General features: G+C 42.1%; 1 protein-coding gene across 2 annotated transcripts; it reads left to right on the top strand.

Annotated features, from left to right (window-relative positions):
* Positions 1 to 23,280, top strand: cpda (carboxypeptidase D, a). Of its 2 annotated transcripts, none has more exons than XM_083984350.1 (21): positions 1 to 792; positions 1,878 to 2,125; positions 9,866 to 10,008; positions 10,135 to 10,304; positions 10,676 to 11,097; positions 11,230 to 11,421; positions 11,829 to 11,996; positions 12,313 to 12,422; positions 12,625 to 12,727; positions 13,209 to 13,351; positions 13,434 to 13,603; positions 13,751 to 14,053; positions 14,170 to 14,365; positions 14,604 to 14,739; positions 14,926 to 15,072; positions 15,799 to 15,897; positions 15,996 to 16,057; positions 16,271 to 16,402; positions 17,933 to 18,118; positions 20,013 to 20,115; positions 20,799 to 23,280. In XM_083984350.1, the coding sequence occupies exons 1-21, from the start codon at positions 140 to 142 to the stop codon at positions 21,023 to 21,025; spliced, it is 4,113 nt and encodes a 1,370-aa protein (XP_083840476.1). In that variant the 5' UTR covers positions 1 to 139; the 3' UTR covers positions 21,026 to 23,280. The 2 variants fall into 2 exon arrangements, with proteins under 2 accessions (XP_083840476.1, XP_083840475.1); XM_083984349.1 differs by having other exon boundaries at positions 15,993 to 16,057.
* The last annotated feature ends 240 nt before the right edge of the window (positions 23,281 to 23,520 follow it).

Raw genomic sequence — 23,520 nt, 5'->3', positions numbered from 1 at the left:
GCAGACAGGCCAGAGCCACCGTGACAGCAGAAATACGTCTGTCGCTGGGGAGCTAAACAACTCATAAATAAACGACCATAGCGTTTGTTGTTCTCACGTCCGAGGGTCCGGATGGTGTAGAAGCAGAAGATCCGTCGACATGGCGCACACTTGGGAGCATCTCTCGACGATGCTGAAACTACGGGTGTCACTTTTCTTTCTTCTCTGTCTTCTTCTCGTCTCCCCCGGCGACGCCAGGCTGCACCGGCCACGACGCCTCAGCAGCCCCAACACGGAGGAAACGGTAGAAACTTACGACAAATACTACAATTATGTCGACCTAACCAGTCGTTTACAGTCTTTAGCCCAGAAATACCCTCACGTAGCCAACCTGTCGAGCATAGGTCGGTCGGTGCAGGGCAGGGAGCTGTGGGTGATGCGGATCAGCGCGGACCCCAACAGAGACTCACCGGGGAAACCGAAATTTAAATACGTGGGGAACATGCACGGCGACGAGACCGTGTCCCGACAGGTGTTGGTGTACCTGGTGGAGGAGCTGCTGACGAAATACGGGGAGGAACCGCGCATAACCCGACTGGTAAACACCACGGATATGTACATCATGCCCAGCATGAACCCCGACGGCTTCGAGAGGTCCGTGGAGGGGGACTGCAATGGCGACAACGGCGGACGGAGCAACGGCAAACTGAGAGACCTCAACAGAAGTTTCCCTGACCAGTTTGTCGGGGACACCGCTGCTCCACAGGACGTACCGGAGGTTGTGGCTGTAATGAGATGGATCCAGGAGGAAAAGTGAGTTTTGTTTTTATTTTTTGTGAATCCATGATGACACACGAACAATAACTGAACCCAGAGTCTGTACTAATAAATTATCTATCTATCTATCTATCTATCTATCTATCTATCTATCTATCTATCTATCTAATAGAGCCAATAGAGTCCCAGTTGTTTTATTGCACAGACTGGAAAAGCTTCAGTAAAACTTCACACAGACACAATGTTTATTCTTCAAGTGGAGGATGTAATAAGTGACCAACTTTCCTGTAGATGAGCAACTCACTTCGTCCAGACCAGCAGCAGGTGTGACTCCGTGATGATTAGGCAGCTGGTAACAGTAAATAATAGGCCTATTATTTTGCTCATCGATTTTCTGACCTATCCTTTGATTACACACTGATATCTTCAAGAAGTCAACTCGGGCTACCGGAAGTTGTGGGAGACAATTTCCTTATGTACTTCAGTTACATTTTGTAGACCATGAAATTGATTGAAAAACCAATAATAAACATTAGTGGGCAACTGGGCATCATGGGAGATAGTCCCTAGAATAGTCATCCTTATTAAATAAATGCAACCTTCAATGTTTTTTGTCCAGTCCTCTTAAGACCTAGTAGCTGATTAATTGATAATCAAAATAGTAGTCACCTGCAGCCTTAACCCGGGGAAGGGCAAACATTTAAGTCAATGGATAACTTAGTTCCCCACTAATTTCCTTCTCTATCAGAGCCTGAGGGGTCAGTGGTGTGAGTCATACCAATGTCAGCTGGGGCTGCTGCTGTCCTGGGACACCATGTTGGCATGATGTTCAAGAATTTATTTGGAGGGACTGGACTGCAGAGCTAAAACTGGCCCCATCGGCTCCAAGGCTCCCCTGCAGAAAAGGGAATTTCCCTCTGAGAGGCTTCGTACTACATCACAACACTGATTTCCACGATCCACTGCAGCGTACTTCCCCCTTTTATTACGTTTGACAGGACATTCACAGATGCCACTCTAACTCAGAGCTGAGGGTTAAAATATGTGTGAAAATGTTTTTCTGACGTGATGTGAGTCCTTCCTTTTAGACTTGCTGCTAAAATCTGCCGTTGTCTCTGCAGATTTGTGCTGTCAGGGAACCTTCATGGTGGCACGGTGGTTGCCAGTTATCCTTACGATGACTCAGCCCTCCACCAGCGCCAGGGACACTACAGCCAGTCAGAGGACGACGCTCTCTTTCGCTACTTGGCTCTGGTGTATTCGAAGAACCACCCAGTGATGAAGACTGGCGAGCCCAACTGTCCCGACGCCATGGAGGAGACCTTTGAAGATGGCATCACCAATGGTGCACAGTGGTATGATGTGCCTGGTAAGATGATTTTAATAAGTTTTAATAGCTTCACCACCCTGAGAGTACTTGTTACGACAATCGAGCCTGTGCTTGATCATCCCACGTAAAAGCCCAAGAATGTGTTGTGGCTGGATCTTTTGGAGCATATGAGAGTTTGGCTAAGTACAAGCTACAACCCGTTTGAGGAAGCTCAGGAACAATTTATTACCAAGCCCTCTACACTTAGTTAACACAACTTGACCTATTTGCCAGGTCTCGGTTTTCTCCCAACAGAGATCACATTTTACATTTCTAGGGCAGAAAAGCTTCAGTCCAGTCCAACCTGCTCAGAGGCAGAATCTATCTACTGTGGTAGCTTTATTCCATCATTTCATGCATACAGTTAAAAAGTTCACTTTTACCGTGGGTACATTTTCACTTCATATAGTAGCTGCATTGGTTAACTTGTTGGACACTTACTCTTACTTACCATTGATAACTGGTAATGGCCTCTCAGTTTTGTTTTGCTTATCCAGTTTTTCTGCCACAGCCTGTAATTACTGAAAGTGTTCGACCAGTACACAGGTTTACACTTGCACTGTGCTCATGTAACAGCAAATTAATGCCTATGGGCTGTTCTTTTAAGGAGCTTTTCCACTATTTTGTTTACCCTCCTCCTGGCCATGTGTATTTGTTTACAACGAAGCCAGCCAGAAATCAATCAATAGAGCGCTACATAACGTTATATATCATAAATGATCTTATGACCACGTGTAGGCCTATTTTTGTGTAGTTTCATCTGTCATAAACAAGAGATTACGGGTTACGAGGCGCGTTTGTGCCTCGGTGCGCAGAGACGAGAACTGGGACACCGGGGCAGCTACCTCGATCCTGCAAGGTTGGTTTTCAACCTTTCAGATGACACGGTGATACGCGTGAGCCTCCATTCTCCCTCGTAACAAGTTCAGCCATTTATTAAATCATCACAATTACTCGAAAGCTGTCTAATTAAGGTAAAAATTGATCATAGTTGAGCTACAAACCCTACATAGTTCCTTTGCTATTGCTTATAATGCAGCTCATGTTGTTTCCTTTACTTCTATGGCTCATACAAGTTCAGAAACTGAGCACGGCTTTGGCAGAAACTTGATCAGCATACTCTCTGCTTTTGTATTTGTTGGTCTGTCTGTGGGGTTGGTACTGTACTGTAGGTGCTGATGCAAGTGTCCGTAGCCTCAGGTTACTACACTCCTTTTTCCTGGTAAGATGTGCTTTGTTGTGAATGTATGGTGCCAGTAATGCACTCCCTTGTCTGTGCTGTCCCACGGATTAGCAGGCATTTGCGCCTGCCAGATAAATTTTCTTGGAAACCATGTAGCTCCTCAGAAGAAGCGCCTGTTTTCCTCGTATGTAACATCTTATATCCGTCCTACTTCGCTGTCTTTCTTGGCTGCCAAAGTACTAGGTGTTTTGTGTTTCAGTTCAAAACTTAATTAATCAATGAATTAGTCAGTCAGCCCTGCTTTTTAAACACACATTATGAGTGTACACTGTGCAGTAATTCTGAGTTTGTTTGTTGATCAGAAGGCCACATTCACTGATAGGTTTTAGGGTCAACGTCTGAACATTTCCCTGAGCTGTTCTTATTATGTAAACACACTTAGACACAACATGTTACTTGCATTTTCAATACTTTAATCTGGCCAAATTGGAAAAGTATTTCTAATCATGTAGGCCTCCTTTAAGTAATCAGATTGGTTAATTTGAGTGTCTGCTACACAAGCAGTGATATTAACAAAACAAAAACATATAATTTGGTTAATTCTGACATCTCTTACATACAATAGCTGTATTGTATCACAGCATCACAACAAAAGAGCACAAAGACGATGCAAAGGTTCAGCATTAACTTGCCTGTGTCTTTGATGGCACACAACTATTAAGATTTTATACAAGCTGTTATTTCTGCCGATACTGCTCATTGCTCCAGGACTTTAATGACACTGAAAATATGGAAATATACTGTTTGGGACCATCTATTTAGGAGGAAGGTACAGTCTGATTTTCTAGGCCTGCATTGCTGCATCTAGTGAACTGATAGAAAATTCCCCTTTTGCAGGTCACTTTAAGATCGATATGATGTCATACTGTGTGTTAACCACCACAAACAAATGGAGCAAAGTCATGACCAACAACAACAGTTTCCTTTCCCTAGCCTCTGATAATCCTGGTGTTAATTCTTAAGACAGACCTGTTTCAAGGAATGGTTGGAGATCAACCTGTTTTTGTTTTTGGGTCAAAGACGTGACGCTTGCTTTTTCTGTCCGACAGAACTTTTTACCTAATAATAAACATTAAAATGAATAAAAATATAACATGTATGTCTAATACCTTCCTTATACATGTGCCCACTCTTATTTTATTTAAACATGTTGGTTATTGGTCATTTTCTGCCATCTGAAGTGTGAAAACATCATGTGGGGCGACCGTCCGGCCTTGACTTCTGTTTGGACAACTGGTTTTAAATCACATTAAAACAATTTAAATATAATCCTTGCCCTATTTGGCATAATTTCAAACTTGTTTTCCATTAATTGACAAAGTTATGAAGCATTTGTACACACATTTCAATCATAATACACAAACAAATCTTGTCCGAATATGTTCATTGTCTGAAATATCATCTGGGGCGACCATCAAGAAAATACAATTATGGGACTTTTATTTTGACAATCATCTGAAGGAGGATGTTACATCTGCCAGCCACACTGTGAGGGTCCCAGAGAGACAACTTGCAGGTCAGTAGACTCTCTCATCTTTACAAATAAATCCTCTTTCTAACTGCTGCAATGTATACGTCACAATTGGATATCATGTGGGGCGACCACCCTAAAACTGTGAATAATGAGTTTTATTTGCAAATCTATATTTTTAAGGTAAATTTGTTAGTGATATGTGGTGAGAAGTAGCTAGCTTGGATTATATAGCTAAGCATTAGCCTGTTATATTTGATTAAACTTGAAAACATCATCTGGGGCGACCGAGCATCATGTGGGGCGACCACCGCTGACGGTATAAATGATAGAAAATACATATCTTGTATTTGTAGTTTCTGCATGCTTATGTTTTCATTCATGATATGCATTTAGTTATTTGTTTTAACATAACTCTTTCTATATTTCAACATATATTTTTCAAAATTTCAGTCATTTCCATCCTACTTTAGAGATGATCGCTTCTTTTTGATTATTGTGTCTTTATCAGAGAAATGTGTGAATATTAAGCATTCATTCTATTTTTCAGTTCCTTTTCTAGCTCTATGTATGTTTAACTACTGTATATAACTTTTTTCTAGATGGCCCCACTAACAAGTAAACAAAAGACTGCTCGCTACAGGCAGCGGATCAATGCAGATCCTGTAGCAAGAGCTGAGTATCTTGCCAGGAAAAAAGAAAGGTAAAAATATATAAGTAACTTGCAGTATATAAAATGTCATATGACATATGTATGTTATTTAGGCCACCAGAATCAGTGATTATGTTCAAGTGTTAAATTAAATAGTTAGGAAAATGCTAATGTTGTTATGTTGAAGTGTTTCATGAAATGAAAAAGGAAAATGCTGATGTTATGATGTTTGTGTGTCAAATGAAATAGTAAGGAAAATGCTGATGTTAAGTTCAAGTGTTTAATGAAATAGTATGGAAAATGCTAATGTTATGATGTTTAAGTGTCAAATGAAATAGTATGGAAAATGTTAAAGGGACAACGAGGAGTTTCTATTTGGTTATAAAAAAGTCTCATATTAATGTGGATGAATCTACGTTACCACTTGTTAATGGCCCATTTTAGATAAATATATGGTTTTGTCTCTATGGTTATTTTGTTATTATTAGTGGTGGTGGAAATGCTGGGCGAGCCGACCAGTGTTTCTTTACTTTCGGTTTCATGGCGAGTCATGAGAATAACGCTGCCGAATCGGCGTTTATGGTCTGAACTACGACGGTATGTGATCGTCTTTGCAGTGTTCATTTTGTCGGCTATTTTTCAATTTAGTTTTAGTCTTAGTCTTGTGTCAAATGCCCTTATAAGTTTTAGTCATATTTAGTCAGCTTGTATTCTTTTTTGTTTAGTCACATTTTAGTCGACGAAAAGTCTTGGCATTTTAGTCTAGTTTTAGTCAAAGAAAATCCAAAGTATTTTAGTCTAGTTTTAGTCGACTAAAATCAGTCAATAGTCTTTTTTTAGTCTTTGAAAGCAGATTGACAGTAATGTTAATCACAACTAATCTACTCAAACCAATAGATTCATTTTAGTCTTTTTCTCACTCATCTCACAAGATTTATGTCATTATTGACAGCTGTCAGATGAGCCAACTTTCCAGCTTGTGTGTGCATTTATGTAGGCTATTTGTCATTATCTAAACAGAGATGAAAACGCACACACAGTGCAGAAGCGACCGACCAGAAAGAAAAGAGACATTTTATTAAGTTTAATTTATGTTAATTTCGTCACAGTCAGTGTTTAAGGGCATTGATTTCGTCTCGTCTTCGTCTCGTTTTCGTCATGAAAAAAACCATCGTTGATGAATATTTTTCGTCTCGTCTTGTCTGACGAAATTAACACTCTTTGAACCTCTGACTCCGGTCAAAGAATTTTACGGTGAGCACGGAGGCTCATAAATGTAGTGTGAAAACGCTTCGCTTTTCCAAAACCCCTCGTTGTCCCCTTAATGTTATGAAATAGTGAGGAAAATGTTAATGTTATGATGTTTATGTGTCAAATTAAATAGTTATGCTGATTCTTTAATAAAATTTCTTTAAATTTGTCTCAACTCTGTAAATTATTGATTAGCCTTAACTGCCTGCTGTTTCTCATCATTTGGGGCGACCACCTGTCATGTGGGGTAACCAACGATTGGCAATTCTGTATTAAATTCAAAATTTAATGTCTATCAGTTTTGGTTCAAATATAAATCATTGGTATAGCATGCATAAGTGGATACTATCTGTACACATTTTAAATCAGTTTTATGAATTTTAGAGTAAAAAAATTATATGTAATGGCTTTATGAGGGAGACAGTGCCATTATAGATAAAATGTATTTAAAAATGGTTTACAAAAACTGAAAGGACACTTGAGTCTATCTTTCTTGAACAGTTAATTTAATTACTGATACTTATTAAAATATAAGTTATGTTAAGGAAATCTATTAATTTTGAGATAAATTATGGTCGCCCCAAATGACTTTTTTAAGGTCGTTGCCCTATTAATTTAAGTTTAAAAACACTAAAATATATTTGTTTGAAGTTTTCACATACATGCATGTGTACACTACATTCCAAATGTTTGGAAAATGGCCAAATATATCTTTATTTTAAGTATTTTTAAAATGGGCCACTCAAAGGCCTTATACGTCTTTGACCCTTTTACTGTTTCTCAGCTGAAACTGAAGCCGGTGTAAAACCAGTGTGCTGACAGTGACAGACAAGGTCCAACTCCAGACTCTTACGTGAGGCAGCAATTAAAGCTCTCAGCAGCTGCAGCAGCAGCAGTGTCCTTCTTATCTTATGTTAAAGATAGACAGCAAGGAGTGCAGAACAGTTGAAAAGACAATGCTCGTGTCTGTCTGACACGTCTCCGTGGAGGAAATGTCACAGCTAAAACTGGGCTAATGTCAGATGATGGTCAGGACATAGTGTGATGTAATGAGAAGTCCAGGCGAGTCGCCAGGGCTGGAGGTCAGTCACAGGAGATTAATGTGTGTGGCATTCAGGGCTCGAAATAATGATTCATCATAACACACAATTTACAATATTTCAACACTTTATAGTCTGAAAGGGCATCCTTTATTTTTGAACTCGTTTAATGTTGCCTACAGCACATTTCTAAACCTGACTGTTGTGATGTCACTAAGTTCGTTGTGGGTTTTTTTCCCCACACAGCTCATAGTCCACAGTGTTGTTCAAAGTGTCATTGGTTCAAAGCTGCATAGCCTAGATTGTTGTAAAAGCATGCGAGTTGAAATGTACATGGACATACAGCTCTAGTTCCCTTGTATCATACAAGGAAACTAGAGCTGAGGAGAGCAGAATATAATTTTACTGTATGAAAATACTGTTCCATTGCTGTGATAATCTCAGGGCGGCGGATGTGCTTGATCATGCTGCAACCTCATACTTTTATGCTGCATCACTGTGAATTGCTGACAGTCATGTGACAGCAGCACTTTCTGAAATTGTTTTTCTTCCTGGATTATCATTTTAACTATAGGATAGATTTTTTTATTGCATTATATCTCACATTATAAACACCACAGTACCTTACACAGAGAGCACAGCCCCTAGCACTGACTGTGGCTCTATTGTCTTGCCTGCAGTTTCCTCCAAAGTTTAGGGTGTGTCGCTGGATCCGGCACTTAGACAGGATACTTAAGGTGCCCTGGCCCGTCTGTGTGTTTGCTATACCCTGTCAGCGTCTGTAGGATGTTTACTTTAACTGATTTTTCCCAAAGACAATGGTGTTTGATTAAGTTTTAAACTATTTAAAATCACTTAGTACAAGACGACACCTAATATCCTGTGGCTGATGACAAGGGCTTTTAGCTGTTACTTATGTTGTTACAGGCAAGTGTGGGGTTTGTTGCTGTTAAATGTAAAGTTAATGTTATTATTTACTCATGATTAACAAGTATGATTGTTATAAGAATCCGTTTGGTGGGGTTGGCATAGCACCCTGCTGTCTCTGCAGCCCCCACAGGGGGTAAACAATCCTCTGATGAATCACCCGCCCCAACAGACCTCTATACTCCACCAGTATTCAGAGGGTTTGTTAGTCCAGTGAGAGACAGACAACTGAAAAACATCTGAAACATGAGCTCTGAAGCATTTAATCTTGTGAATTGGCCCTTTTATAGTTTTCGGTGAATGACCCGGTGACCCTCGCCAAGTCTCAGACAGCAGAGCAGCTGCTGCTCGGCTGAAAATGACTCACAACTGTAGTCTGTGGTGTATATTTTCATCCGCCCTCAGAGCCAAGTCATGGACCTCATTACAAGCTTGTGGATCTTAGTCTCTGTGCTTGTATGGATGAATTGTAATTCGTTTTTTTAAAAAACTACACTTCAAAGTCTGCCAGTAATATGATTTTCAGGAGAACGGAAGGCAAGCTGAAGTGTAACTGTCTGATGATTTCACCAAACGGTTTGCTACGCAGTAGTATGATCCCACTTAGAAGTGATAGTGCAGTGCAGCAGACAGAAATGTGATACGATAGGTTGCATAAAGCACTGATGCTATTATCCTTTTTCCCGGTGTGGTCAACGTCTCTCTCATTGAGACGGCAGGGAGGCTGGTTGATTTGTGTAAGTTATTTGTCAGTGCTTGGTGTGTGAGCCCTTTCACTTTGACTGTTGCAAAGTGGCAAACAGCGCTGTTTTACTTGGGTTCCTGTGGCCACACAGCAGGCAGTCATGGCAACCCTCCAGCCAGGGAGCCGCTGGCTGGCTGGATGTCTTTCCAGAGGGACGGCCAGCTGAACAGCTCGCCCCCCCCTCCTCCTCCTGTGTTTCCCTCCGTTTGCCTTGTGGATGGCTAGCTGGCTGGCAAAGTGCAGATGTCATGGCTCCTCGCCACGTTAACACTTGATCTTTAAAATGTGTTGTACGCATCCGTTTGATTCCCTGATACAGACGTACCCTTGTTCTTTATACAATAAGTAATTGAATGTGCTTTTCCCTTCCCAAGTTTGTGGTTTTTTGATATTCCTTGGCTTGTTTTCCAGGAGGGATGCAGGACTACAACTACCTCTATGGAAACTGTCTGGAGATCACCATGGAGCTGAGCTGCTGCAAATATCCCCCTGCAACTGAACTCCATAAGGAATGGGATCTGAACAGGGAATCCCTCATAGCCTACATGGAAAAGGTAGAGCTTGAGACTAAAAATGAGTTACGACACATCAGCATTCATTATAAAGTACCCTTTGTCTTGTTAGCCATAATGCCACAATACAACTTTCTGTTACATTAAAATCAACACTTCGTCTTCCAGGTTCATATCGGTGTCCGTGGGTATGTGAAAGACGCCGTCAGTGGTGCTGCCCTCGCTGATGTCAACATTATGGTGGCAGGCATTCGCCACAACCTGACCACTGCCAAGTACGGGGACTACTACCGCCTCCTGATCCCTGGAACATACAACATCACAGCTGTAGCTGCAGGGTGAGTGATGCCACTGAACTGTTTTTGAAATAGCGTGATTTTGAAAATCACGCCATGTGCCAGCTGGCAGCACAACCTCGGCTGGTTTCCTCTTGATTATTGCAAATTCACAATCAATCAAGCGAGAAGTGTAATCTGGTTCTTCTAGACGAACAAACAATGGAGTTCAGTCAACGTGTTTCAGCCATTGTCAGCCCGCATGTGCTGCCCTGAAGGAATGCATAGCAACAGTTGCTTCCTGCTTAGATTTAGAGGAGACGCTCACTGGTAAATGACTAAGATGTGCGTATGAATTCTGTAGTTTTTCTTGTGAATCTAATTTTGGTCCTGACTGGAAACTTTAAGGTGGACTTTTCTTTCTTTGTGTACAGGTACACATCAAAGACGATCTATAGTGTCCAGGTCATGGAGGACAAAGCCACAGAACTAAACTTTACCTTGGCACCTGTGGTCAGCGAGGCTGCAAACAGCAGCACCGTGCCTGTGTCCTCCACGCCATCCAGCAGTCAGCCGGACACCTCCACCACCGCCACCAGCCCCACTGCTTCCACACAGACGTGGGTCGCTCCCTCCGAGGGAAACAAAAGCAGTCCTTCTTTGCCCCCACCTGAGCACCAGCCCATCCAGCCACAAGAATTTCGACACCACAGTTACGCGGATATGGAGCTGTTCCTGCGCAAATACAGCAGCGAGTTTCCGTCTATTGCCCATCTCTACACTATCGGCCGCTCGGTGGAGAACCGGGAGCTCTATGTCATGGTCATCTCAGGCAACGCCACAGCACATGAGCATGGTATGTCTCCAGCCACAGAGTTATACAGTCATATAGACAGTTGCTTTGATATTTCCAGTAAATGATCATGTATAAATTCCTCTGTATTATCTATTAATATGGATTTGTTTGTCTTCACTGTTTCCATGCCAGGCGAGCCAGAGTTTAAGTATGTGGGCAACATGCATGGTAATGAGGTGGTGGGCCGGGAGCTGCTGCTCAACCTCATCGAGTACCTGTGCCGTAACTATGGTACCGACCCAGAGGTCACCCAGTTGGTCAACAACACCCGCATTCACATCATGCCTTCAATGAACCCAGACGGCTATGAGCGAGCCGTGGAAGGTGAGAGAAGTGACTACTAAGGCAACAATTAAGAAACACTGTCTGCTCAGTATGAGATGAAGACGAACAAACTAGTTTGGTGTTGGACGTATTGCTTTACAGTAAAGGTGTAACATTGTAGGCCTTAAACAGTAACTTGATCATTTGACTAAGATTCCTTCAGTTTATGTTACAGCCTGCTGTCAAATCTTTGTGTTATGACCGTGACATATCTGTACAATCCCTCTTGGGGGGGATTTCACAGAGCACTTCCTCCATCTCCTCCAAGCCTGTAGCTGTAGCTGATGTGTGACAGGAAGTGCAGAGGATGTAGATGACGATGCGTACATCTTCGAGGCAGGAACCAAGTTGTGGTCACATAAACACAGCTGCGGATGACTCTTCTTTTATCATTTATTTCCTCGCAGGTGATGTGAAGGGCTACAAAGGACGCAACAACTCCAACAATTTTGACCTCAATCGAAACTTCCCAGACCAGTTTACCACCATCACGGATCCCAGGCAGCCAGAGACCATAGCTGTGATGAACTGGCTGAAGAGCGTCCCCTTCATTCTGTCAGCCAACCTCCATGGAGGCACGGTGTTATTTTGAGCTTTTAGTGCTAAAGATTGTACTCTTAAAGTCTCATAGTCACCTTTTGATAGTAATAATCTCGTAATCCTATCACCAACTGAAAATATCATATACTCACTTATTGCTTTTTTGTGTGCTTTTTATTGAAACAATATAATTACATTTCAAAGTTACTTAAAGGATTCCTGCTATCGCATTTTAAATCTAAATATTTCTAATGTCAACTCGTCATGCAAGTTAAGTTAATTTTAACTACTAAGTCAGGTGGTGTTTTTAAATTGTTTTCTTCTCTCTTATCTTCGTGTTGTGGACTGCAGGTTCCTTGGTGGTTAACTACCCCTATGATGATGACAGAGAACAGATGACTCAGTACAGTCCGTCACCTGACGACAAGATCTTTCAGCAGGTCTCTAAAGCGTACTCACAGGTAACTGGACACTGCAGGATCTGTTTCAGCCCGGGGGAGTAAATGCTGCCTGTGGTTCCACTTCGTCATTGAAAACAAAATGTGGAGTTGCACACTGATAGAAGCCATGGGATTTTTGTGAAAACACTGGACAGACAAGGTTTGAAAACTTGACTACAACAGTTGTCATTGTTGACATTGCTGACTGTTTTTGTGTGTGCAGGAGAATCCTCTCATGCACAATGGACACCCTTGTGAGGACCTGTACCCTGATGAATATTTTGAGGATGGCATCACCAATGGTGCAAACTGGTACAATGTTCCCGGTATGCCCACATCCCCCATCCTCCTTTCTCACTTGCTACATTCGTTTTTCCCACAGGAGGTCGGGCAAAGAAGCCTTGAATGTTTAAGTAATTTTAGCTCACATCTTCCAGATATTACACATTACATCTGGAAAAGTTGCTTAGATGTAGAAAATAATCTTCGGTGGCCAATACAGCCTTTTTTAAATATCTACCCTACTGTTATTTATGTTTTAACATATTTATATTCGGTTTAGCAAGAGTAGTTACGGGCTTTAGTGCTTCAAAATTAAAAAGCAATAAGTAAAACTGTCACATCTCTGTGTATATCTGTGTGCAGTTATTAATGAAATTACATTTCAGCCGTTTTTTGTAGAAAGTTGAGACAATCCTAGTGCTCTTCCATCATTGCACTATAATCAAATAATCCTCATACACATAATGGCCTCAAGTGAAACCTTTTGAAATTTGAGAAGGACTTTAAAGGAGCTCTGTTTTTCAGGTGGGATGCAGGACTGGAACTACTTAAACACCAACTGTTTTGAGGTGACCATTGAGTTGGGTTGTGTAAAGTTCCCATTGGCAAGGGACCTGCCTATGTACTGGGAACAAAACCGAAGAGCCTTGCTTCAGTTCATTCACCAGGTAATAAAATACAAATCTTAAAATCACTGTTCCCCAGTTGCTTATCAGCAGCTCATGTGTGCGTGGTAATGTGTCTCTTCAGGTCCACACTGGAGTCAAGGGCACCGTCTCCGACATTAGTGATGGTACAGGAATTCCTAACGCCACCATTACTGTGGCGGAGATTGACCACAATATCACCACAGCTCATACTGGAGACTACTGGAGACTGCTGGTCCCTAACACTTACTCCATCACAGCATCTGCCCATGGGTAAGATTTGAATATCAGGCAAAAGAAGTGGAGAGCAACTTATGAAGTACAGTTACCGACCAAAGACTAGACCTCTGTGCTGTTACTTGTCCTGATTTCGAGTGCTGATCATTTTCTAAAAAACTTTCTCTCTTCTCTCTTGTCCAGATATACGCCTGTGAGAACCTACGCCACAGTGTCAAAGGACAGAGTGGAGGTGGTGGACTTCAGACTAACGCGTTTACACTCCGACTTGAAGGGCCAGTCTCAAAATGGACCCCAACCAACACAGAACCCATCTGAGAAGGAGTTTCAGAGCCTAATCAAAGAGCTGTCTCTAGGCCAGGGGTTGGAGAAGCTGGTCAGGAGCACAGCCACCGAGAGCAGCTTCCGCTACCGACGCTACAAAGAACTGTCCGAGTTCTTGAGGGGCCTCACTCTTAACTTTCGCCAAATCACATCTTTACAGAAGTATGCAGGATTTATCTTCCCCCCATGCTCTCTGTGCTGTGTTTTACAACTTAAGTGACTGTTATTGCTTCTTCTAAGATTGACCTACATTGTTGTTTCTTCACTTCTGTGTCCAGTTTGGGTCAAAGTGTAGAGTTTAGGACCATCCGGGCTCTGGAAATCTCCAATAAACCAGGGGAGGCTGAACCATCTAAACCCAAGATCCGCTTTGTGGCAGGGATCCATGGCAATGCCCCCGTGGGCACAGAGCTGCTGCTGGAGTTTGCTGCCTTCTTATGTATCAACTATGGAAAAAACCCAGCCATCACCAGGGTGAGCTTTGGAGCCTGGGCCATCAAATTATACTACATATAGTAAATTCCACTTAGAAACTATACATTTTGTTAATAGGAATGTACTAAATTCTTTGTTCAAACAAGTTTTGTTTTTATAGAAGTAGCTTGGATCAGGTCAATTTACTGCAATTGTGTTTTAAAAGTGTAAAACAAATCCTGGTAAATATATAATTCAGCCTTGTCTGTAAGTGTTCCTGTTCATTTCCCTTCCCTAGTTGATCAACGAGACTCGGATTGTCATTGTGCCCTCCATCAACCCAGATGGACGGGAACAGGCTGTTGAGAGGCAGTGCACTTCCAAGCAGGGCTTTACCAACGCCCAGGGCAAGGATCTGGACACAGATTTCCTTGGTCAGTTTTATGGGTGTGTGTGTGTGTGTGCAAATGAGACAGAAGAACATTCGGTGTACATATTCAGTCCACTCGTCAAAGATTTTTGGTGAATGTAATAAATAACTGTCATGCGCCTGTAGGTTACACTTCCCATGAGAAGGACAGCATGCTCTAACAACTCGCCCTCTGACTGTCTGTTTTCAGGCAACGCATCACAACGTGTGATGGAGGCCCAACCGGAGACCAGAGCAATGATGGACTTGATCCTTGACAAGACCTACACTCTCTCTGTGGCCCTTGATGGAGGCGCCCTTGTTGCTACCTACCCATATGACAAGCCTGTCCAGTCAGGTAACACAACAATATACAGCTCCACTACTTATTTAAGGTTTTGAATTTGTTGGGAGTTGGCCTCGTTAGGTTATGTAATTTATAGAATAGTTGTTCACACTTACGAATCAGATTTTCTTGACTGCGGTCTAGGGGTGCAGGATAATGTTTGAAAGGCTTGCTAATAGAATAAATTCATTTAAAGAGTCAAAACTGTCTTTGGTTTTGTTTATAGTATCGATGTCGTGATATGTCTTAGGTTCTCACTAGTCTTTCTTATCTCCAGGTATGTTATCGATTATCGGTTATTGATATCGGCCTTTGGAAACAGAATGTTATTGGTTATGGGTATCGGTTTTTAAAAAAAGTTATTGTGCATCCCTACTGTGGTCAACTTAAATATGAAGTATGGGATATTAATTGTCCTCAGGATAGATAAATCCTGGTGTTTTGGAAGACAACCTGTTGTTAATTTATGAACTTTGCACAGATCATTCATACAGTAGTTGACCTAGAGCTGGTTGTTACTGTGGAATTTGCTGGGAAAAGTTCCTCCTCTTTAGCACCACCCTCAGGAAAAATATTATATCTCAGAGGATGTGATGCAGTAAATAATCACTTTTTGTGCCTTACAATTTGTGAATAAGAGAGAGGATATTCACTCTGATCATAGATTGCTGTTAAACATCACTTAATAAAACAAAAATGTATCCCTAGGCTTTTTTCATTATTTTCATGTCTTTCCAGTTGAAAATGAGGGAACGCTGAAATACTTGGCGAGTGTTTATGCCAACAACCACCCCAAGATGCACCTTGGGGACACCGGATGTTCAAATAATGGACAGAGTATGTAGTTCAACTGCTATAAATAAATCCTGTTGTCATTTTGTCACTGAATAACTAATGTCTGACGGCTAATGGAACTTTTTTCTGTCACTCAGCAGGCAACATCCCTGACGGAGTTATGAGGGCAGCAGAGAGACAGAGTCACATGGGCAGCATGAAAGTAAGTCTCTCCACTCCAGTGTGTGTGACAGCAGTTAAGTTGGTCTCCGTGAAGCCACTAGAAAGTGTCATCTCAAACCATAAATCACACTAAGTCCCTGAATGTTAGTCCGGAGATATCTGTCAAATCAAATAAGAAATAAAGCATAGTGAGGAATAGGCTTCTGCCCCAGTACTGTCTCATGCATCATCTTGTGTCTACGTGTCCTTGCAGGACTTCAGTATGGACTTTGGCCACTGTCCAGAAATCACAGTGTACACTGGCTGCTGTTTGTTCCCTCCTGCTGAGCAGCTGGCCACACTGTGGGCTGAGAACAAGAAGGCTCTCCTAAGCATGTTGGTGGAGGTAAGTAGCAGCATTTTAACCACAAGTTTATGGGCCTGATTTACTAAAGGTTTGCATGTGTAAAAAACATGTGCAAACTTGATTGCACGCACAAACACATGTTGAACCTGATCTACTAACCACGTACACCAAGGATTGTGTCTCTCAAACGGGCAAAATAGCGTGCGCAATTCGTTTAGCGTGTTTGCCTTAAAGAATATGCAAATATGGGCGTTTCTGCCAAATATTGGGAGGAGTAGATGCAAATAGATTTACTGCACGCAATGTGATTTACCAAACCTGAAACAGATTGCGGTGGCAGTTTGAAAGGCAAGTCTTAACTGGCACAGCTTTGCCACAAATGGCTGCGGTAATTGATTTATTACCTGCCAGGGTAAAAGCTCTGCTCCTTCTGCATTTCCTCCCGTCTGGGTCATTCCAGCGAACTCTAGCAGTTTTTCAGGTGTGTTAAAAGTCCTTTCAGTACTGTTACGCACGCTGCACCTCTCTCCTCCCGTGCGCTCCTCTCCTTTCCTCCCTCTCCAGTACCTGGCTGCTCAGCTCTGGGACTGGGACTGAGAGACGGCTCCGCTGCCTTCACTCCGTCTTTGATCCCTCTGGTCAGAGCATTTAAAGTAACATTGTGGAGTTTTTCGGCCTTAAAATAATGTTTCCAGACTCATTGCAATGGTAGAAAAATGATTAATAGGATGAATGGTGCTGCCGCCGCAGCCTGAGCCGGGTCGCGTCGGCTGAAACTGCACTAAGTAACTTCCCTGCACGGGTACGAATCACCGCCCCCCCCTCCTCCCCCCTCCGCGTCGAGGGAGAGACGTGGTGGGTAAAAGCGAAACTTACGGTTCCCCTCCGGTCGTCGCCGTCGTCGCCGCCTCAGCGGGGGCGGGGGCGGCACGGGGGTGATCGCGGAGGCGATCGCGGGGCCGCATTGTCCGTCTCTCTTTTTTCGATCCGCTCGTCAGCTCCAAACTCACTCGTCTGCACCTCGTTACCAGACCACGGTGTGGTTTTACACACAGCAACATCTAACTCGGGTGAAGGAATAACAACAGTCTCGATACAGATCAGCTGGTGCTGTTGCTGCTCTGTTTTTGAAATTTCCGGGTTTTATTCTCATGCCGGACGTCGCGCTCTGCCCAATCAGTGGAAGGCAGTCGGCTGACGTCACGTTATAGTATCGCTTCGGCTCGCTTGGAACCAGGGCCGAGGAGGTAATAAAAATGGTACCTGGTACCAGGTACTAGGGCTAGTGGAAAAACAAAATAAGCGGGCCGTGCCGCGCCGCGCCAGTGAAAAAGCGCCATTAGTATGTGCGCTAACAAAACATGCAAAATTTTACCAGGAGCAGGCAGATTAGCGCCCCTTATCTGGGATCTTAGAAAATCAGGCCCTATGTGTTTAACATTGAAATATATTTTTAACCAAAAATGTGTGATTTTCTTACACCACTATGACCAACCAGTATTTTAAGACATAATTATGAATAACACACTGAATACTGGATTTTTTTCCTTCCATTTCTGTCTCATCCAGGTCCATAAAGGGGTTCGCGGTGTGGTGAGGGACAAGAGTGGAAAGCCCATTGTTGGCGCCATCATTGTATTAAATGGGGGTGTGAGAGTCTTTACCACCGAGGGCGGGTACTTCCATGCACTGCTGGCTCCAGGCAACCACAACATTGAAGCTGTTGCTGATGGTTACCAACAACAACGTCAAGAGGTACACAGTTAGATACAGATCATCATGCAGGACAGGAATGTACTGTCCTTCAGGTAGACGCGCATACAGGGAACAAACAAGAAGACAGAGGCATAGTAACCGTTATTCCAAGTAGCCATGGAGTGGAATGCAAAGAGAGAATTTATTTATCCTTTTGAAACAGGCATTATTATCAGTGTTAATCTTAATCTTTCACTGATATAGAGAAAAACATGATTTTATTTAAGGGAATATGTCTCACATCACAAACCTGTGCAAGAAGTAGTGACATTTCAATGTATACATGTCACTGAGATTTATGCTCAAGAACATTGGCTGGTGTAGTAAATTAGTTTATGTGACGACATGAATAAGTTCTGGTTCATTGTTGAGTAAAACAAGAGACTTACAATGTCTTTCTTTGACTGTGTATATCGTTTTATGACAGGAACTGATGAAAAGTGGCAATCAGCAGCAGTGATCCTGTTGTAACCACATGTGCACTCTGCTGTACAGGCGATGACCTTATGCACATGTTCAGTATACAACGGTTCAGAAGCTGATGCTTGAGAAGACAAAAGGATAAATAAATTGACAGAGCACAAAGGACTCTGTTTCAACAGATACAAACTTCACTTAACCGATTCTTTTCAATACATTACATTTGACTCTTATGAAATGTGAATGTGTGGAGGGAAACACAAACACACACAATTAACAGGGAAATAAAGTAAAATAAAATCAAGTTGATGGGAGATTATTACTTTGGTTCCCCTTTACTGTCCACATCTATGAAGGGTGTAGGGCGGAGCACGCAGAATCTCTCCATCACCTCCACCTTTCCATCCGGCTGCTCTGAAATCTGAAGTGTCGGGTAGGCCAGCTCCTCAAACAGATGTTCCTTAATGCTCCGCCCCAGCTCCAGACTGTAGGCCGTGAGCTTCCCACAGGGACTGTAGAGCAGGGGATCAACCACCGAATGAAATGTCTGCTGGTACTCTGGTACAGTGAAGCCGTGGATCATCAGAGGCCCCGGTTGACTAACTGATCCGCTAGTGGAAGTCCTCTGTTTAGGGGACAGGGCTCTGTTGCCACAGGGCAGTGTGAGATCTGGAAGAACGGCTGCGTTCCTTATATACCGGTCATCCAGCGGTCTCTGGGGGAGTTGTTCACTCTGCTCACACGCTAAGTCCAGATCATGACTCAGCGCCAACGTGGGTGTCCTCTCCTTAACAGCGTCCCCATATTTCTTAGGACATCGAATAGTCCGTCTTAGGCCATAGGGACGCATCTCATACCTCTGTAAATGAAAGGGACATCAGCTTCAGTGGTTTTATGTCTTGTCATAAAACAAAGCAACAAATCACAATCGTAATAAAAACGGAAAGTAACTCAAATCAAGAAGTGCACTTACTCTGTGGGTGTGTGTTCAGACCACATTACTGAATCAGGTCTGAAACCACATGGTTGAAAATCCTGCTTTCCTGAGTTTAGAATCTACTTTTCCCATATTTTAAACTGCACTCAAATGGCACCAAGCAAGTGAGAGATTCTTGTAAATTAGTTCTCAGATGATATCTGAGTAATTTGGGATTTTTATGAGCCAGTGCTCTAATCCTATTTAGACACACAAGGCAACCTGCAGCAGATTATACCAAGCTGTCACACCTGCAGATGAGACTCGCTAATTGAGTAATCAGCAGCCTTTTTCTTCCATTTGAAGACACGACCAGGATGGAGGAGGAGATGTGGTAGAACTTGATGCTTTTTTTCTTTAGTTGTTGCCTTTTGAGTGTTGTTAGTGAAAAGTTGCTAAAGGAACTCTTGTAGAAAAACATCTAAACGTTTGATTTTCACCCGTCTCCACTACGACCATGTGCTCATGGTTCACTGAAGTGTTTTTGCTGTGTTCCAGGTGGCGGTGTCTTCCTATGAAGCTGCTACTTCCATCGTCATTGAGTTTGATATGGACAACAGTGTCTTTGGCCTGCCCAGAGAGTTTGTGGTGGCCAGTGCAGGTAATCATGTTCTTTGAAACAGCTGACTCTACTTTTCTAACCAGACTCTACACATAAACTGACCCGTCTTATTTAGAAACCAAGCCTCAGTCGTATAAGTTTTGATTTTGTTAACTTTGGTGCAATTTAGTTTGACTTTGTTTTGAGCCAGTGTTGCTAAAAACCTGCCAACAGTTACCTTACTTTGTATTTCTCTCATAGCGATTAAGTCTAAGAATCAAACAGTTTTCCATTTAAATAATTTTGACCTCACTGAGTGTGTTAGTCGTGTTGACACACACACACACTCAGTGACCAACTCCCCTTTCTGACGCACCTGATCGTGCTCTATAAGTCCCCCCTCTTTTTTTACAAGAAGGCTATAAATTGATTCCTTTTTTCCGATACCATAGTCACAGTGTGTTACTATAATCAATCAAAAAAAAAAATCTGATTGCTCTGTTACTTAAAGCAGAAGTAAGCGGAATGTTTGTGTTAATTTAAGTCTTAAATAGTTATATCTTCCGACAGCAATCACTTATATAGAGTGTTTGGCCCGAAACACGGGTCTGTCAGTCACTCTGCTCTGCTGTAAGCCGAGGAGAAAACTTCCCTTGTATCCTACAAGTTGTGGTCACCCCCTGCCATATAAGGCTGTGTACATGCAGACATGCTGATCTGTGCTTTTCTCTTCATCCCTGCAGCGGCCTCCATGACGGCATTGGTGGTGACAGCCTGCATCATCTGGTGCGTGTGCGCAGCCAAGTCAAACCGTCAAAAGGACGGCTTCCACCGTTTGCGACAGCACCGCGATGATTATGACGACGAGATCCGGCTCACTTCCATGGGCTCTAAGAAGTCCCTGCTCGCTCACGAGTTCCAGGATGAGAGCGAAAGCGATGAGGAGACACTTTATGCCAACAAAATCTGAGATCAATTGAACTAATTTGGCTTTTTTGGGCTCAGTATTTTTTTATTTTGGTCTCCCCCTTAAATTAAACTCCTGACCAACAAGGAACAGGTTGAACTTTGGGCAGCGTCTCTCTCTTTGAGTGAGATAAGAACGATAATGACACTTTGTTCTGTTACACCAACAAGCTCTGAGCACTCACCTCTGGTCACTCGGTTATTAGTGCAACTAAATTAATCCTTAAAAGAACATCATGCTGGTGTCTGGACTGAAGGACTTGCCTTGTTGAGCTGCATCTCTGCTGACTGGTTCAACAAAGACAGATGGAGAAGGTGACAAAGAGAGGGATAAACAGAGAGGTTTGGTCCACTGAGGCTCTCATCCGTCCTTTTTGACTCAAGCAGCTTTTTTTTTTGTTTCCGAGCCATTCAAGAGTGCTCTTGAAGACCACTACCTGTCCTGAGGAGTCGAACCTTTAAGTCCAAATAAACAGTTGTTTAGTGGATGTTTAATGAACTCTGGATCAAAGTGCTTAGTCTGATACAATCTCCCCACCGATATCTGTCATCACCACGTGTTTCTTTCAGTACTACTGCGAGATAGGAAATCAGAAGTTATGTTTTTTTAATTTGTTTTTCTTAAGACAGCATTGCCACATTGAAGTGTCCGAGCCTTTAGGAGACTGAATCCAATACTGTGCCTTGGCTTCTGTAAAGTTTACAGTCCGGTCTGGTTGCAGTATGTGACAGACAGCAGCAACATAGTGAATAGACAACACTTGGTCCATGTTGGAGTTTGATCCATCCGATACTCAGGTGGTAGGAAGAGAGAACTGATTTAAAGGGCTGCTGAATTCAAGTGTTGCACTGTTTCTGCACAGATGACTATGTAGGCTGACCTGGGTTCAGTAGTAGTGTATTTTTTCCAGTGAGCTGATGTTGAGGCCAAAATCATAATGTGGACTTCTCAACAGCTTTAATGCATCAGGGAGAATTAGTGCAGGCTGCTCTGATGTATGCACAGAGGTCACTTGCACTAGGAGGATTGTCCCATATCATTGGCTAAGATTTAAAAAAAAAGAAAGAAAAAAAAAAAAGAAAGGAAAAAAGATGGATCTTTAAGTGGGTAACTTTGATGAGAAGAAGAATGTATTATTTTCTTTCCTTTTTGATTTAATAGCTTTGTTGTAGGATCCTTTCAGACTGTGTACATTTTTCTGAGTTTGATGCATGTCATGTTTGGGTCTTTGCTCTTTGTTTGATCAAGAATGTGTATTTTTACTGTTTATAAGTTATCAAGTTATATTTTCTTTTTAGTATTTTAGTGTGCTTTCCCCACCACTTTGAATACAAAAGTCATACCAGCTTTGTCCGTCCATTAATGACCAGTGTCAGAGTCGCACATTATATGATTTATTGGTGTATATCACTTCATATTTTCTAAATTTATTGTAAAACAAATATCACCATCAGGCTATTGACAGAATGCCTTAGTAGCGTTAGCCAACAGTGTAGTCTGGTCTGAAATGATAATCCGTAACTCTGATTTCTCACATGCATTAAATTAGCTCATTGGACAAAAAGGGAGCACCAATGCAACTAAACTGGAAAGTTATAATTAGAAGGTAAAAAGTTAGACATCTGTGTGTGGTTAATCCTGTGCTCAAATATCCAGAATGGCATAGACTTTCACTTAAAGCATCTTCTAGCAAATCAGGTGAACTGCCAATAACCAAAAGAATGTGATTTTCCCTACAGTAGAAATCCATGTGTGACTATTCCTAACTAAACTGAAATCATTTCACAGGAGCATTTAAATCAGGTGGCTCTTGAACTGGGAATGCTATGCATGTTTTCCATCACATCCAGTAGTCTGAATGAATACACAATAGTTCACTAAAGAATCTGCCTTGATTTCCAGTTTGAGAAATTATACTTTCTCCTTTTAACAAATGCAGCTGTCAGTAAAATGAAACCTGATATCTGTGTGGAGAGACAGTTTTTGTATATTATTTTTTTCTTTCATATGCTGTCTGAGTGTGTGTGTGTATGGATGGATTATGAAAGTTGAGTGTGCGTCAGGGTCACGCAAGTGTGAAGATTTTATATAAACTGGAATCAACTGTAAATAATGTTTGCCAATTGTTAATGGGGAAAAATAAGTGCAATTCATGGTAACCGTGAATCTACACAACAAAATCTTTCATAAGAACCTCTGTGTGATCATGACATGCTAACATGCACAAAAACTCATAAAACACAATGAAATAAAGACTCTCACAACACGCCTCTTGCTTTTTTGTTGCATTGTATGATAACTGCCATTATTTTTTGACACGTCATTGTATTAGGCCATTAAGCAGTGAACAAAGAAAACAAACAGCAGAACAGATTTCACCCCTTTATAAAGTGCTATTACAAAATATTTAATCACTATAAGGAAGAACTACCTTTTCTTGTCTCTTCTTTTGAGAGTGTGTGTTATATGAATAAAAGTAAGAATACAGCATGAACATA

Source organism: Trachurus trachurus, assembly GCF_905171665.1.
Source record: "Trachurus trachurus genome assembly, chromosome: 13".
NCBI classification, from domain to species: Eukaryota; Metazoa; Chordata; class Actinopteri; order Carangiformes; family Carangidae; genus Trachurus; species Trachurus trachurus.
Note: the sequence above shows the minus strand (reverse complement) of the source record. Positions and strands in the feature narration are given on the sequence as shown.

What these genes read in the sequence shown, in the direction of transcription:
- cpda (XM_083984349.1), top strand. Translation starts at nt 140, where the DNA reads ATGGCGCACACTTGGGAGCATCTCTCGACGATGCTGAAACTACGGGTG. An exon ending in ATCACAGCTGTAGCTGCAGG is followed by an intron (nt 10,305 to 10,675) that starts GTGAGTGATGCC and finishes CTTTGTGTACAG; the next exon opens with GTACACATCAAAGACGATCT. An exon ending in TGCTTCAGTTCATTCACCAG is followed by an intron (nt 13,352 to 13,433) that starts GTAATAAAATAC and finishes GTGTCTCTTCAG; the next exon opens with GTCCACACTGGAGTCAAGGG.